The following is a 17,120-nucleotide window of genomic DNA, read 5'->3' as shown; positions in this document are numbered from 1 at the left end:
GGCTGTGACAATAAAGTGGATCATCTTCATTTCACGACCCTAAGAGATCATGTTGGTTATGAAACTTGTCTGGCAGAGGTGGGGGTGGGGACAAAGGGGGCCAGACTGCTCTTCTTCCGCCCTTCCCCCTGGGGTTCACTAGGGCCATGGAAGGGGGAGCATCCTTCCCTACTCTACTGAGGTTAGCTTTAAACCATATGATTTACTTTACTCCATGGAATGTTAGCATCCCCAACCTCCTCAGGGGCCGTTGGTGCACTTGGGTTTTGTGCCCCTGTCATCTGCCATGAGAAGGACATTAGCCAGGGAGCCACAGATCCCAGAAGACTGAAACTCCATGGAGGAGAACTAGAATCACCCTCCCAAACTGGAGCGAAACCCACCAGTTCATAACCTGAAACAGAGCCGCCCCAGATACCTACAAACCATAGGAAGCAGAATACTTGTTACAAGTCTCAGTTTGGGGATGGTTTATTATACAACATTATTACAGTGTTAATTGACTAATGTTCTTGTTCAGTCACTCAGCTGTGTCCGACTCTTTGCATCGTCGTGGACTGCAGCACTCCAGACATCCCTGTCCTTCACCATCTCCAGGAGCTTGCTCAATTCATGTCCATTGAGTCACTGATGCCATCAAACCATCTCATCCACTGTCGTCCCTTTCTCATCATGCCTTCAATCTTTCCCAGCATCAGGGTCTCTTCTAGTGAGTCAGGTCTGCGCATCAGGTGACCAGTATATTGGAACTTCAGCATCAGTCCTTCCCATGAATATTCAGGGTTGATTACCTTTGGATTGATCCGTCTGATCTCCTTGCAGTCAAGAGACTCTGAAGATTTTTTTCCAATACCACACTCCAAAAGCATCAGTTCTTTGGCACTCGGCATTCTTTATGGTCCAACTCTCACATCCAGCATGGCTACTGGAAAAACCATAGCTTTGACTTTATAGACCTTTGTCGGTAATACAACATTGTTGTTTTAAACCATTGAGTTTAGGGACTTGTTTGTTACCTTAGCATAAATCAGTCTATCGTGATAGATGCCAAGGTCTAGCACCTGCCAGCTAATGCCTGCTCAGTAAGTGGCAGCTACTAGGAATGTAGCTATTTGGCCAGACACGTTGTCTCCGGAACCAACACTGTCTTAAAGGTGCTAGTGCATGTGTTCAGTCACTTATTCGTGTCCGACTCTTTGTGACCCCACGGACCGTAGCCTGCCAGGCTTCTCTGTCCACGGGATTCTCCAGGCAAGAATGCTGGGGTTGCCATGCCCTCCTCCAGGGGATCATCCCGACCCAGGGATCGAACCTGCCTCTCCTGCATTGTTAGGGAGATTCTTTCCCATCTGAGCAACCAGGGGAGCCCCCTTTAAGATGGTAGGCACTGCACTAAGTCCTTTTTTAGGTTTCTTTCATTCGACCCTTCAAATAGCTCTGTGAGGTTATAAATATTAATATTCACAGCTTACAAACATGAAACTGAGGCAAAAAGAGGTTAACCAGGAGAGGCGATCATGCACTCTGGAGTCTGACCCTCCCAACTGTTTGACCAAAGGCAAGTTACACCACAATCTGTGCCTCAGTTTGTTCCTCTGTAAAATGGGGACAATACTTTCAACCTCACAGAGTTGTGATTATGAAATGAGCGCTCTCATGGAAAACACTTAGCACAAGGACCCAGCAGGAAGTAATCCCTTAAGAAAAGGTAGCATCTTCCCTCTCCTCATTCCAAAGAGGGGGTTCGACAGGGTTGAGACCCCTGCTTTTTGCAACCCATTTCCCTGAAATGCATCACATCACAAAGACTCAGGCTTGTTCTGTTAATTCATTTAATTTATAGACACGTGGGAAGCTGTAGCTGAGAAAGAATGGAGACCACACACCACATGGGCCTCAGTTCCTCACTCAGCCTTGCCAGAAGCCTGGGGGCTTGGACGACAGCTGGTCTTCTTGATGGTCAACAAACGAGAGCCTCAGGGCACCAGGGTCCCAGGCTTGCTGTGGCAGGCGGTCTCCGTACCACAGCCCCGGGCCGCAAATTTGATACCTGTGGGAGGGGATTGTAGACTACAGTCAGGATCTCCAATGCCTCCCCGCTCCCAATCCAGGGGTCATGCCCCAGCCACCTTCCTCCATTTCTCTGGAGTCACTCTCTCCCTTAGAATCTGGTAGAATGAGGCTCCAGTTCTGGGACACTCTGGGAACCCTGTACCCTCCTCCCGAAATCCAGGTTCCCCTCACCAGGGTGCATGAGGCCAGTCATGGTGACACAGTAGGTTTCCTCGCCAACGCAGAGCACTTCCTGAGTCGGGGTGCATGTTTCCTTGAGGAAGGCGAAGCAGGAAGGACACCGAAGGCCATTCTCTGTCAGATTTCTCCTGAACGCTGGGGAGGAGGGCGGAGGGTAAGGTGCATGGGGACATTAATCCCTTTCCCAACCTCACAGCCAACACGGGGACACCGGTCGATAACCGGCACTGCATATTTTTAAAAAAAGTTTATTTGACTGCATTGGATCTTAATTGCAGCCTGTGGAATCTAGTTCCCTGATCAGGAATCAAACCCCTGCATAGGGCGCATGGAGTCTTAGTCAGTGGACCAGCAGGGAAGTCCCTGGACACTGCTGTTTACAGGAGAAGAAACCAAGGCTCAGCGCAAGGAAGATGCTTGGCCTCGGTTACAGCGCAGGTCAGGAGCAGGTGCTCACAGCTGGCTCTGGCGGAGGAGGGGTGGGCAGGGAGGGACTCCAGCTCTGGGGCTCAGCCGGGGCTCACCGGGCAGCGGGTCCTGGTTGCAGCCATTGATCTGGCAGCAGCGTGTGGTAGCCCCTACGTTGCTTTCGGGGCCGTCATTGAAGGAGAGGAATCCCGGGTCACAATCGCTGGATGTCGTGCACCCCTTCTTGGAGCTCACTAAAACATCGCCAACTGCAGGATGGGGGCAGGGGGAGGGCTCAGGGGCCCTGGTCTGGACCCTGGCCTCGGGGTGTCTCCCCTACCTTACGGCTTCCCCAGTCCACTGTGATCTAGAGAGGTCTCTTCCAGCTCCCAAAAGTCAGACCCCCTTATCTGCCTGGGGCATCATCTGAACGGTTTATTAGGTAGCAACCCTTTTTCTCTCCGCCCCCAGCTGTGTTGGTCTCTCCTGAGTGGTCCCTTCAGCCCCATGTCACTCACCACCATTCTCTAAAGGTCACACCTGGAGAGGTCTTTTCCAGGCCACCTGTGACTACCCCCAGGCCTGTGTGAAATGGTCTCTTCCAGCCTTCAGCCCTCATCCTGACCCCTGGATTTCCTTCCACCAAATTCTAGGATGCAGCCCTCAGCCACCACCCTGTAACACCTATCTCCTTCTTCCAGGGTCACTGCCTAGGCCTCCTACAGATGATCTCTTGCTGCCCTCCTTGGCTACTCTCAGGTCTTGCCTGAAGTGGTCTCTTCGAGCCTCCCTGGCCTTCCCCCTCCCCACCACAGGGTGGTCTCTTCCAACACTAGGGTTTCTGCTCTTCATGCAACCTGCGTGGGTCTGTGGGTCCTCAGGGGTGTCTGATTCTGCAACCTCATGGACTGAGTCCAGGGATTATCTGTCCTTACATCTGTCTCTCTCTATCCCAATATTGAGGCTTCCCAGGTAGTGCAGTGGTAAAGAAACAGACTGCCAATTCAGGAGACACAAGAAATGCTGGATCGATTCCTGAGTGGGAAAGATCCCTTGAGGAGGAAATGGCAAGTGACTGCAGTATTCCTGCCTGGAAAATCCTATGAACAGAGGAGCCTGGCCGTCTGCAGTACATGGGGTCACAAAGAGTCGGACACGATTGAGCTCACACCCAACTCAATCAACCCCAATATCTCCCTCTTTCTCCTGTCGGGAAACCTGTGGTCCAGCCCGTATCCCTAGGAGATGCCTGGTGCCCCCAGACAGTCAACCTGATCACTTTCCTTGCAACTCACCCCAGTCTTCTCTACACCCACCCCTACACCTTTTGCATATTAGATGCCCCCCGCTGGATTTCCCTCTTCCCCCACCCCCCACCATGTCCTTTCCTTTCCTAATCCCCTCTTGCCTAAGAAAGTCCCTAAATCTGCCCCTCCCCCATCCTCTCTTTAGACTCTCATTTTCAGAAATATTTGGCAACAGTGGTTTCTGTCATTCCACCGGATTCTCTTTCCTCCACCCACCTTGAGATCATCTTTCCCTCTTTCCTGTCCCCTCATCACTCAAATGTCCCTCCCAGCGCCTGGTGGTACCTGCTACCCTGAAGGCACTCCCCACCTCCCCAGGATCTGACGCTATCCCCTGCCCTCTTACCTCTGTGGGTCTCATATATGGCGGCCATACAGGTGTCCTCTTCGGGGGCGCAAGCCTGCATCGTTCCCTGGCAAAAGGGACCGGGGCTTATACACACCCAGCAGTCTAGTGGGTACCCTGCAGAAGAGAGCAGGGCTCTAGTCAAAGCTGGTGTGGTCTGTGGGTCACGACTTCCGAGTCCAGAGGGGCATGGGGTGGGGGGTCTGAAGGAAGAGGTACGCATGTCTCCCTAGTTATTAAGGGTGAGACATTGGCTGCTGAACAGAGAATTTCCCGAAGCTCCTGCAGGGACACCGGGGTGCTGCCAGCAAAGCTGCTTCCAGGCGTAAACAGCAACCCCACCAGCAAGCAAGTTTACCTAATTACAAGGCTGGAGCCTTTGGACACTAGGGTGTTCTGAGAAAGCTTGAGGACAGTGAAGGGTCCTGCTGAAGGTTTCCATGGAGATTTTTAAAAAATTTTTTATCTTTCTTTTTTTTTTTCCTTTTTTCTATTTTTTGGCTATGCCGAATCTTCCTTGCTTCCCGGGGTTTTTCTCTAGTTGCAGTGAGTATGGTCTACTCTCTCGCTGCGGTGCTTGGGCTTCTCATTCGTGGTGCCTCCACCTGTTGCAGAGCACAGCCTCTAGAGCAGGGGCTCAGTAGATGTGGCGCAAGGGCTTAGTTTGCCCAAGGCATGTGGAATTGTCCCGGACCAAGGATCAAACCCTCATACCCCGATTTGGCAGGCAGATTCTCAGCCACTGGACCACTGGGGAAGTCCTTCATGGACTTTCGTGAACCTTCAGGTCCAGCTGGTTCTTGGAAGTGGGACCCTCTTACTTGTGGGTACCACACTTAAGCCTGATAGATAGTGGGCACTCAGGCAGGGGTACCTGAGGCTGGGATCTGCATCCCAGGCCAAGAAGGAAGATCAAGGACCAAGAGTGCATGGACTCCTTGGTCCTGAGAGAGGAGGCAACTGGGGGACCAGACACAAGGAAACTGGGTCCTGGGGAAGGTGGAGTAGCCTGAACTCCTACATCTGAGGGACGACGACACTGGGGACCTGAACTGCTTAGAGTCCTGGGAGAAAGGAAATCTCTTGGCTTCGCCTCATATTTTTTCATATTAATGAAAAATAGTAATCATACTAATCATAGTCTCATCTGATTTTCTAGAATTCAGGTGTCTTATTTGGAGACACTGCCTGGGATACAGGGAACAGAGCCCATCCAAACCCCTCCTTTCTCAGAGATTTAAACCCACACGTTTTTTAGCTCTTCCTCCCTTGGGGACCCAGGCTTTTTCTCCTTTACCCTCTGCCTTCTCCATGAATTCCAATTCCCAGGACACTTCCTCTTTCCCTTCTCTCTCGAGGACCTGGCTGAATGCTCGCTCACAGTCCTTGTTTTGAGGGTCCCCGGAGTCCAGAGCCCTAGTCACTTACCCAGACCCAGGAGGGTGCAGAGCAGCAAGGAGGCCAGCAAGAAGGTCTCAGGTTTCATGGAAGGCTTCATGATGGATGGATGAGTGACCCTGCAGTTCCAAGTCCCCAGCTGTTCTTATAGGAAGCTGAGAGGGGGCAAGTCTGGACCTACCTTAACCTTATCCCCAGGCTAAGAAATGATGTAAGACCTGGGGGTAGGTCTCTGCAGCTCTGCGTGAGGGAGGCAGAATCCGAATCCGAAAAGAACATGGGCATCTTGAAACCAACCCCTCCCCCAGGAGTCTCGGCTTCCAACCCTCTCCTCCAACAGATCCCACCGCCCCTGCCCTCACCCTCATTTTTTCTGACATGAAGCCCAAGATCAGAATCAGGTCATTTTGTTTCCTGTAGGGTAGAGCAGCTGCTAAGACTCAGATACCCTCTCCCTTGTCTCTCTTCCCAAGGAGGTGCCTAGCGTGGGTGAGACCCTACCTGGGAGCGCCCAGCAAGTCCAGGCTTGTTCTGCGGGGGCATGCTTGGTTCTTACTCCCTTTTCTGTGTTTGGTCTGTCTTCCAGCTCCGACCCCACCCCAAGATGCACTTCTGGGTTTCTCGGGGACTGAACAGAGGGGGCTTGTCATCAGGCAGGAATGGGCATGGTAGGAGAGAGATGCCCACAGGTCCCATTGGAAAACAGGCAAGGTTGGAAGCACTCAGGGCTGGGCGTGTGTCTAGTTTGGGCATATATTTTGTGTTTTACTGAGGTCCTTTACACTCTCTCTCTGCCTCAGGCATGATCTTCAGAGATCAGTGATTTTTCTTTTTCCTGTGTGTGTGTGTGTGTGTGTGTGTGTGGTGGGCGTGAGGAGGGTAGCCAGCCATCGGTGGAGGGGATCCTGTTGCGGTAGGCTCCCGGCTTCCTGCAAAAATTCACTCAAGTTTGCTGGCGTCTTGCTTTCCAGGCTTCAGTTGGGCCGGTGAGGACAGCAAATTTCTTCTGGGGACCAATCCAGCAGACCGCGTGTGTTGCTAGGATAGCCTGGTGTGAAAGTTACCGGGGAGGAAGGGCTTCGCCAGAGGGAAAAGCTCGTTGCTAGGGAAGTCAGGGCCTCATGCCTCTCTCCCGAGAGACGTAGTAGGCATGCTCAGTGGTCGACGGAGTCGCAGGTGCGCCTGGGTTTGAAAGGGTCAAGCCTTGCGCGCTTGCGCAGTAAGCCCGAATGGGGCGTACCTGCTCTCTGCGCCCTAAACAGAGACCTTCTTGCATCTTCTGGGTCAGGCGAAGCCACACGACGTTGACGGGCCGGAGATCATCCTCCGCCATGTGGTGTCCTGCAGTCGCCAGAACTCGGTGAGAGACTGGCGTGGGGGAGGGTGGAAAAAGTAAAGAAATTCGTGAGAGGGCTCTCTGAGGGCCTTGGAGCCTCAAAGGTGTTGAAAAATAATCCGTATCCAGGCTGCCAAGAAAAAAGAGTTTCCTTGGGGGGGTCTTAAGAACTGCAATTTGAATGGCTGCAAACAGCAGCCTCCTTGGTAGTGTATGCAACCTGTTGCCTGTACAGGTAGCCCTAAGGGACCTTGGAGACAACTCTTCCTAGTGGGCATTCATGACTGGCCTGCTGTTTCTCAATCTAGACTCCAGACAGGTATGCGCGGTGCCTTTGGAAAGCCCCAGGGCACAGTGGCCAGGGTCCACATTGGCCAGGTCATAATGTCCATCGGCACCAAGCTGCAGAACAAGGAGCATGTGATTGAAGCCCTCCGCAGGGCCAAGTTCAAGTTCCCTGGCTGTCAGAAGATCCACATCTCCAAGAAGTGGGGATTTACCAAGTTCAATGCGGATGAATTTGAGAACATGGTGGTAGAAAAGCGACTCATCCCAGACGGCTGTGGGGTCAAATACATCCCTAATCGTGGTCCCCTGAACAAATGGCGGGCCCTGCACTCATGAGCATCAGCTCTGTTCCCTCCTTAATCACACTCACCAATAAATGCTATTTCCTGTCAAAAAAAAAAAAAAAAGAACTGCAATTTGAGAGATACTTCCCTGGTGGCTCAGAGGTTAAAGCGTCTGCCTGCAATGCGGGAGACCTGGGTTCTATCTCGGTGGGGAAGATTCCCCTGGAGAAGGAAATGGCAACCCACTCCAGTATTCTTGCCTGGACAGAGGAGCCTGGTGGGCTACAGTCGACGGGGTTGCAAAGAGTCGGACATGACTGAGTGACTTAACTAACTAACTAACTAATTCCCATAAAACTGAAAGAGAGCTGGCAGAATGAGTCAGGGCTTTTGAGGACCAAGGTCAGCAGGTTGTTAAAGTTGTGTGGTGGCGGTTGTTCAGTCGCTCAGTCGTGTCCGACTCTTTGAGACCCCATGGACTGCAGCACGCTAGGCTTCCCTGTCTTTCACCATCTCCTGGAGCTTGCTCAAACTCATGTCCTTTGAGTCAGTGATGTTATTAACCATCTCATCCTCTATCTTCCCCTTCTCCTGCCTTCACTCTTTCCCAGCATCAGTGTCTTTTCTAATGAGTTGGGTCTTTGCATCAGGTGGCCAAAGTATTGGAGAGTCAGCATCAGTCCTTCCAATGAATATTCAGATTTTATTTCCTTGAGGATTGACTGGTTTGATCTCCTTGCAGTCCAAGGGATTCTGAAGAGTCTTCTCTAACATCACAGTTCAAAACCATCAATTCTTCAGTGTTCAGTTTTCTTTATGGTCCAACTTTCACATCCATACATAATTACTGGGAAAACCATAGCTTTGACTATACAGACCTTCATTGGCAAAGTAATGTCTCTGCTTTTTAATACACTGTGTAGGTTTCTCATAGATTTTCTTCCAAGGAGCAAGTGTGTTTTAATTTCATGACTGCAGTCACCCCAGGAAAATAAAGTCTGTCAGTATTTCCATTGTTTCCCCATCTATTTGCCATGAAGTGATGGGACCAAATGCCATGATCTTTGTTTTTTGAATGTTAAGTTTAAGCCAGCTTTTTCACTCTCCTCTTTCACTTTCATCGAGAGGCTCTTTAGTTCCTCTTCACTTTCTGCCATAAGGGTGATGTCATCTGCATATCTGAGGTTATTGATATTTCTCCCCACAATCTTGATTCCAGCTTGTGCGTCATCCAGCCCAGCATTTTGCATGATGTACTCTGCATGTAAGTCAAATAAGCAGGATGACAGTATACAGCCTTGATGTACTCCTTTCCCAATTTGAAACCAGTCCGTTGTTCCATGTCCAGTTCTAACTGTTGCTTCTTGACCTGCATACAGATTTCTCAAGAGGCAGGTCAGATGGTCTGGTATTCCCATCTCTTTAAGAATTTTCCACAGTTTGTTGTGATCCACACAGTCAAAGGCTTTAACGTAGTCAGTAAAGCAGAAGTAGGTGTGTTTCTGGAATTCTCTTGCTTTTTCTATGACTCAGCAGATGTTGGCAATTTGATCTCTGGTTCCTCTGCCTTTTGTAAATCCATCTTGAACATCTTAAAGTTCATGGTTCACATACTGTTGAGGCCTTCTTTGGAGACTTTGGAGCATTACTTTGCTAGGGGGTGAAATGAGTTCAATTGTGTGGTAGCTTGAACAGTGTTTGGCATTGCCTTTCTCTGGGACAGAATGAAAACTGACCTTTTCCAGTCCTGTGGCCACTGCTAAGTTTTCCAAATTTTCTGGCATATTGAGTGCAGCCCTTCGACAGCATCATCTTTTAGGATTTGAAATAGCTCAGTTGGAATTCCATCACCTCCACTAACTTCGTTCATACTTAGGCCCACTAAGGCCACTAAGGCCCACTTGACTTCACATTCCAGGATATCTGGCTCTAGATGAGTGACCACACCATCATGGTTATCTGGGTCATTAAGAGCTTTTTTTTTAAATATAAATATTTTTATTTTCTTAGCATTTATTTACTTGACTGCACCGTATCTTATTTTTGGCATATGGGATCTTTAGTTGAGGCGTGAAAACTCTTAGTTGCAGCATGTGGGATCTAGTTCCCTGCCCAGGGATCGAACCCAGGCTCCCTGCATTGGGACCGCAGAATCTTAGCCACTGGATTACCAGGCAAGTCCCAAGAGCTTTTTTGTGTAGTTCTGTGTATTCTTGCCACCTCTTCTTAATATCTTCTGCTTCTGTTAGGTCCATACCATTTCTGTCCTTTATTGTGCCCATCTTTGCATGAAATGTTCCCTTGGTATCTCTGATTTTCTTGAAGAGATCTTTAGTCTTTCCCATTCTGTTGTTTTTCTGTATTTCTTTGCATTGATCACTGAGGAAGGCTTTCTTATCTCTCCTTGCTATTCTTTGGAACTCTGAATTCAGATGGGAATATCTTTCCTTTTCTCCTTTGCCTTTCACTTTTTTTCTCAGCTGTTTGTAAGGCCTCCTCAGACAACCATTTTGCCATTTTGCGTTCTTTTTCTTGAGGATGGTTTTGATCACTGCCTCCTGTACAATGTCACAAACTTCCATCCATAGTTCTTCAGGCACTCTGTTTATCAGATCTACTGCCTTGAATCTGTTTGTCTCTTCCACTGTATAAAGGTAAGGGATTTGATTTAGGTCAGACCTGAATGACCTTTCTTCAATTTGAGCCTAAATTTTGCAATAAGGATCCGGTGATCTGAGCCACAGTCATCTCCAGGTCTTGTCTTTGCTGACGGTATTCAGCTTCTCCATCTCTGGCTGCAAAGAATATAATCAGTCTGATTTAGGTAATGACCATCTGGTGATATCCATGTGTAGAGTCTTCTCTTGTGTTGTTGGAAGAGGGCGTTTGCTATGATCAGAGTGTTTTCTTGGAAAACTCTTTTAGCCTTTGCCCTGCTTCATTTTGAACTCTAAGGCCAAACTTGCCTGTTACTCTAGGTATCTCTTGATTTCCTACTTTTGCATTCCAGTCCCCTATGATGAAAAGGACATGTTGTTTTGGTGTTCGTTCTAGAAGGTCTTGTAGGTCTTCATGGAACAGTTCAACTTCAGCTTCTTCGGCATTAGTGGCTGGGGCATAGACTTGGATTACTGTGATACTGAATGGTTTTGCATTGGAGACTGACAGAGATTATTATGTCATTTTTGAGACTGCCCCCAAGTACTGTGTTTTGGACTATTTTGTTGACTGTGAGGTCTACTCCATTTCTTCTAATGGATTGTTGCACAGAGTAGTAAATCTAATGGTAATCTGAATTAAATTTGCACGTTCCAGTCCAATATAGTTCACTAATTTTTAAAATGTTGATGTTCACTCTTGCCATCTCCTGTTTGACCACTTCCAATTTACCTTGATTCATGGACCTGGAAAGAACTATAATTGACTCTGATACATGTAAAGAAATATTTGGCTTTAAAGAAGAAGCTGTCATGAGTTACTGTACAGTAAGTGTTCAATAAGTATCTTGCGTTTCTGGCACGTATTCTGGATGACTGTGTGAATGCGATAAGTCGTCAAATTGTCAGATTCCACTTTGACTGATGGTCAGATTTCCTCAGTGGTTCACCCCTTCCTCCAGCGGCTCCATCTTAGAGAACATCTTAGAGAACATTGGCTTCATTTTGATTTTCCTTTCACAAAGGGGACTTTTTGGGATTCTAAGGAGGGTCATTAGAATTTCTGGGAGGCCATAAGGGAATTCTGGAGAGATGTGGAATAGACGAATTTTCCGAGAGAAAAGGAAGGATGGATCACTTCCTGGAAAGGATCAGAGGTCATTTTCCAGAGGAAGATTTTGTAAGGGACTCCAGGCAGAGTCTGGGGGGATTTATTATTATTATTATTTTTAACACCAAAAACATTTTGTATTGGGCTGTTGCCAGTTAACAATGTTGTGAGAGTTTCAGGTGAACAGCGAAGGGACTCAGCCATACATATACATGTATCCATTCTGTCCCCAAACCCCAGAGTGTGGGGAGATTAATAGGGAAACTTAAATCTGGGGGATAGAGGGCTTGAGGGAACTCTCAGAATAATCAGGGAGCTGGGGGCCTAGCTCTCATCTCTGAACCCTCACTTTCCCTTTTCCACTCTTCTCTCCAGACCTACTGTGCAAAAAAACCTTCTCAAGGCAGACCCCTGTTGTAAATGGCAGGCATCCAGGGTGGCGAGAAGACCACCTCAGTAGGGATTCATGTGATTCTTCCAGCCCCCTATCCGTCTGACCAAGGATGGAATCCGTGTACCCTGCAGTGGATGCTTGAAGTCTTAATCAGTGGCTCCCCAGTGAAGTCTCCCTCCCCTTGTCTCCTTAATAGGAGTCTGAAGGTCCAGAGTCCACACTCTCCTCTGCATTCAACTGGCAGTGAGTTGAGGCACATTGCCTTTGAGTCTCAGCTTCCTCACCTGAACAGTGAGCAGTGTGGTCCCTGTGCCCTTAGCAGAGGAGAAAGGTGATCCAGGGACTAGGCCAGGAATGAATCCGTGTGTGGCCCAGGTAGGTTGCTGCTCCTTTCAGGGCCTTAGTATCCTCATTTGGAACAGAGAACATCATTGCCGTGCGTCCTGCCTTCTAAAGGCCCTGGGCTTAGGACTGGAAGGTGTCTCATATCATCTAAGCCAATCAACCTCATTTTAAAGATGGGGAAACTTGGAGAAGGAAATGGCAATCCACTCCAGTATTCTTGCTTGGAAAAGTCCATGGACAGAGGAGCCTGGCGGGCTGCAGCCCATGGGGTTACATGACTGAGCATGTGTGCATGAGGGTGGAGGGAGATGGGTTGGTAGCAATAAAGTGGTAGAACTAAAAAAAAAAAAAAAATTAAGATGGGGAAACTGAGGCCTCTGAAGGGCCAAAGTGCAGTGGTCAGCCTTAGCGACCGTTGTGGACTGCTCAGTGCTTCGGTACATGCTTGGTGAGGTTGGAGGGAGCAAAGTGAAAAGGAGAGTTTGACCCAGGATGGGGACAGAATTCCCAGCAGGCGGTTCCCATCAGGCATAAGAAACCTGTGGGAGATGTGAGCAAGCGTGTTCCCAGATGCTGCCTGGGTGTTCCCCTGCGTGATCTGGCTCTCCAGGGAGTTGGGTGATGTTGGAGCTGTTATCACCCCTCATACATGGCTGTGCTGAGACCTGAACCCAGTGTGGCTGCTCTAGCTACCTTTATCTTGCTTCTTTGACTTCATATGTTGGCTTTCTTTCTTATTTATATTTATTTATATTTGGCTGTATTGGATCTTAGTAGCGGCATTGGGATCTGGTTCCCTCACCAGGGATGGGAATTCAGGCCCACTGTACTTGGAGCATGGAGTCTTAGCAACTGGACCACCAGGGAAGTCTGTCTCTTTAAAATAAAAAAAGAATTTTTTTTCTGACTCTGCCACATGACATGTTGGGAACCTTGGCCCCTGTTTTGGACGCATGGATCTTAACCACTGGACCTCCAGGGAAGTCCTGAATCCCTCGATTTTGGCCACATTCCTCCCTGAATGTAGGCAATTTTGGGGAGGGATGCTGGGGGCAGGGCTTACGGAATTGTGTTAAATATATTATTGCCTGTCTTACCTAGTGGTTCTGAAAAACTTTCGGTTCATAGAACCTTTTGAGAATTAGAAGGAAGCTGAGAATTCTCCTCCCAGAGAAAATACACAAACCCACAAGATTTTCTGAATGATTTTAGGCGTTTAAATATCTCATATTTCCCTAACGTAGTACAGTAAGAATAATGAGAGCTAGCAATTTATTCAGCACTACAAATGCCTGGGAATTCCCTGGTGGTGCCGTGGTTAGGATTCCACAGTCCGAGGGCCCGGGTTCTATACCCAGTTGGGGAACTGCGAACGAAACAAAAAACTCTGCCAGTCACCATTCTAAGCACCTCATATGGGTTAATTCATTGAATCCTCATAAAAAACACCCATGACCTTGATCTACTATCATCATAGTAGGCACATAGTGCAGCAGACATCACAAGACAAACATATCAGACCTGTGGAGATTTTATGTTGGCAAGGAAAGACTGACAGATCAGTAAATCAAACGTATGTCAGATGCCGAGTGCTGGGGAGGAAATTACACAGTCAGGAGGAATGAGGAGTGCCTCCAGTGGGAGAGGAGGCAGTGGCAAAGGGTTTTTTGACTTTTTTTTTTAAATGTTTATTTATTTGGCTGAGTTGGGTCTTAGTGGTGGCATTCAGTATCCTTTAGTTGTGGGTGGTGGGATCTAGTTCCCTGACCAGGGATGGAACTTGGGTCCCCTACATTGGGAGTGTGGAGGCTCAGCCCCTGGACGACCAGGAAAATCCCAAGAAGTAGTTTTACCTAAATAGGGAGTCATGGGACGCCTCCTGAGAAGCTGACATTCAAGGAGAGCAAGCTTTGCGAATGTCTGGGTTGGAAACAGACTCCCAGGCAGGCTGGTGCCTGGCGGGCTGGCGTCTTGCCTGGTGGGTGGGTGCCTGCTGGGCTGGAGGGACCGCACGGAGGCCGGTGTGGGCGCGCGGAGTTGACGCGGGAAGGGGCAGGAGCCGACGCAGTGGGGTAGAGGGCCCTGAAAGCCACCGTGAGGATTTAAGCTTTTGCTCTGCATGAGGTGGGGGCCGGGGCAGGCTTCGGAGCAGAAGAGCACAGACTCTGAGTCAGGTTCTGGCGTAATCCTCTGTAGGGTTCCCGGCCGAGAATAAACCGCAGGGGGAAGCATGGAGAAGCAGCACTGAACCTCGGTTGTCAGTATATTTCACATTTGAGATCCTTCCGACAAGCCGAGGGCATTTGGCAGCTGCCAGTATACAGGGTGACTCCAAACTCATCGAATGCTAATTTTGGCTCTTTTCTAGCAAGTGATGAGCAGAAGCTTTGGGACACCTGGACATGTAGATGGATCTGTAGGTTTTCCTACTACTCTTTTTTTTCCCCCCTCAAATAATACCTGGCAACATCTGTCTATTACCATCTGGGGTTCAGCTTGTAACAGCCCCCACCCGCCTTTTTTGTGTGCAGTGGCCAAGACAGGCTCTGTTGCCAACCCATCACCTGCTCCCAGGCTGGCAGTTCCAGCCTCTTGGCTAACCACCCCTGCACCAGAGGCTTGGCTCCAGTCTCCTGCTGGAGGGACATTCTTAGAGGAATTGTTCAGTAGCAAGGTGAACATGTTCCATTTCTGCATTTCAGTGTTTTCTCTTCACGCTTTTTCCCATCCTAGTGTTTTAACTTTCCTGCCTGCTTCTGACAGGACACGTGTGTACAGCGGGGACACAGTCCAGGGAACCGACACAAGCGCAGCCCCCGTCCTCTGCACCAGACCAAGGAACAGAACCCACCTCCCCGGCCCGAGTCTCCTTGAGCTCCTTCCTATCACTGCCCCCTACAAGGGGAACCATAACCCCGATTTTTAACAGCTTTGATTGCCTGGTTTTGAATTGTATATAAATGAAGTCACATGGTATATGATCATTTCAGTATATAGTACTTTTGCCTCCAGTAGGTCTGTTCTTCGCCAGCCTTGTGTGTTAGTTTCATTCTGTCAGTGTCATCCTTCTTGCTGGGTGTGCCTCTAGAGGGTTCATTCTCATTTCTGCATGGCATTCCCTTGTTGGAGGTAACCACTGTGCTTTTATTAATTTTGCTTTTCAAATGGGTGTTATTTGCATATGGTGCACGACTCAAAAGGCACAAAAGGGAGGGTATACACTGAAAAGGATGTCCTCATCACAGGCCACCTGCTTCAGTCCCCTCCAGCGCCCCCGCTCCCCATCCCTGCTACTTAGGTCTTCCTTCCTGTGGTAGTCATTATGAGCAGTTTCTCATGTGCTTCCCCAGATCACTCTGTCCATATACAAGCGTATGTATTCACCCGTCCCCCCTTTTAAAAGTTCATAGTATGTACATGTTCCTTTCTCTTGCTTTTCTTTCCAAGAAGCTGTATCTTAGAGGTCTCTTATGGTGTCAAGTTCTATTTTACTCTTTCAAATGAGGAATGACATAACTTTTCATGGATGCGAAACCTTTCTTTAAAATTTTTAATTTAATTTTGAAAAATGTTGGCTGCACCGGGTGGCATGCGCGTCTTAGTTCCCCAACCAAGCATTGAACCTGTTCCTCCACAGTGGGAGCTCTGAGTCGTAACCAGGGGACCACCAGGGAAGTCCCGTTTATTTTTATTTTATATTGAAATAGAGTTGATTAACAATGTTGTGTTAATTTCAAGTGTACAGCCAAGTGATTCAGTTATACATATATGTGTATCCTTTTTCAAATTCTTTTCCCACTCTTGTTCTTGCAGAGTCCTGAGTAGAGTTCCCTCTGTTGTACAGTAGGTTCTTGTTGGTTACCTGTTCCTAAACTCCTAATCTGTCACTCCCCCTCCACTACATTCGCCCTGGTAACCATAGATTTGTTTTCTAAGTCTGTGTGTCTGTTTCTGTTTTCTAAATAAGTCATTTGTATCATTTTTCTTTTTTTTTTAGATTCCGCATGGAAACAATATCAAGTGATATTTATCTTGAAACAGCTGTTTTAACAAGATGTCTTGGAGACTTTGCAAATCTTTCATGTCTCATTTATTCCATTGTCATGAATCCTGTCTTCCTGAGAAAGGTGCACACAGACCTGGGCCACAGATGAGTCAGCGTGTACTTAAGCCTTTTTCCTAACAGCTGATACTTACTGAACACTGAACATTCTTTTCTTTCTTCATGAGATAAAATTCACGTAACATAAAGTGAATTATTTTTACCATTGAAAGTATATAATTCAGGGGGTTTAGTATACTCACACTGGAGAAGGAAATGGCAACCCACTCCAGTGTTCTTGCCTGGAGAATCCTAGGGACGGCGGAGCCTGATGGGCTGCCGTCTATGGGGTCGCACAGAGTCGGACACGACTGAAGTGACTTAGCAGTAGCGTAGCAGCAGTATACTCACAATCTTCAGCATTCTTTGCAGTGTCTAATCCAGAACACTTTCATCACCCCCCAAACCCCAGAACCATTAAGCGTTCACTCCGTATTCCACTATCCCCACGTTGCCCCCTGGCAACTGTTGATGTTTGTTTGTTTTTTTAATAGGGAATTCAATTGTTTATTTATTTATTTACTACTCAAATGAACTTAATCTGCATTTAACACTGCTGGTGTACATTTAAATCAACACAATTTTTTAAAAAATTAATTTATTTTAATTGGAGGCTAATTACTTTAAAATATTGTAGTGGTTTTTGCCAAACATTGACATGAATCAGCCATGGATGTACATGTGTTCCCCATCCTGAACCCCCCTCCCACCTCCCTCCCCATCCCATCCCTCAGGGTCATCCCAGTGCACCAGTCCTGAGTACCCGCCTCATGCATCGAACCTGGACTGGCGATCTGTTTCACATATGTTAATATACATGTTTCAATGCTATTCTCTCAAATTATCCCATCCTCACCTTCTCCCAGAGTCCAAAAGTCTGTTCTTTACATC

The 17,120-nt window shown here is 48.1% G+C and overlaps 2 protein-coding genes and 1 pseudogene across 2 annotated transcripts; 2 read left to right on the top strand and 1 right to left on the bottom strand.

Moving 5' to 3' along the window:
• Positions 1–1,824: 1,824 nt before the first annotated feature.
• LOC122421143 (phospholipase A2 inhibitor and Ly6/PLAUR domain-containing protein-like) lies at positions 1,825–5,812 on the bottom strand. The gene is made up of 5 exons (XM_043436953.1): positions 5,743–5,812; positions 4,315–4,431; positions 2,778–2,930; positions 2,245–2,388; positions 1,825–2,050 (listed from the first exon to the last, which is right to left on the bottom strand). Exons 1-5 carry the CDS (start codon positions 5,810–5,812, stop codon positions 1,977–1,979), a joined length of 558 nt encoding a protein of 185 aa, XP_043292888.1. The 3' UTR covers positions 1,825–1,976.
• Positions 5,813–7,210: 1,398 nt separating this feature from the next.
• LOC122421818 lies at positions 7,211–7,311 on the top strand (annotated as a pseudogene).
• Positions 7,312–7,367: 56 nt separating this feature from the next.
• LOC122421144 (60S ribosomal protein L10-like) lies at positions 7,368–7,726 on the top strand. Its single transcript, XM_043436955.1, has one exon. It carries the CDS (start codon positions 7,370–7,372, stop codon positions 7,670–7,672), a length of 303 nt encoding a protein of 100 aa, XP_043292890.1. The 5' UTR covers positions 7,368–7,369; the 3' UTR covers positions 7,673–7,726.
• The last annotated feature ends 9,394 nt before the right edge of the window (positions 7,727–17,120 follow it).

The sequence above is a fragment of the Cervus canadensis genome, chromosome 18, assembly GCF_019320065.1.
Source record: "Cervus canadensis isolate Bull #8, Minnesota chromosome 18, ASM1932006v1, whole genome shotgun sequence".
Taxonomy (NCBI): Eukaryota; Metazoa; Chordata; class Mammalia; order Artiodactyla; family Cervidae; genus Cervus; species Cervus canadensis.
This window is presented reverse-complemented; position numbering and strand designations above follow the sequence as displayed.

Coding starts and splice junctions, on each gene's coding strand:
- LOC122421143 (XM_043436953.1), bottom strand. CDS start 5,812: ATGAAGCCTTCCATGAAACCTGAGACCTTCTTGCTGGCCTCCTTGCTG. Junction 4,432..5,742: donor CTGCACCCTCCTGGGTCTGG/GTAAGTGACTAG, acceptor TCTCTTCTGCAG/GGTACCCACTAGACTGCTGG. Junction 2,389..2,777: donor CAACCAGGACCCGCTGCCCG/GTGAGCCCCGGC, acceptor CCTCCTCCCCAG/CGTTCAGGAGAAATCTGACA.
- LOC122421144 (XM_043436955.1), top strand. CDS start 7,370: ATGCGCGGTGCCTTTGGAAAGCCCCAGGGCACAGTGGCCAGGGTCCAC.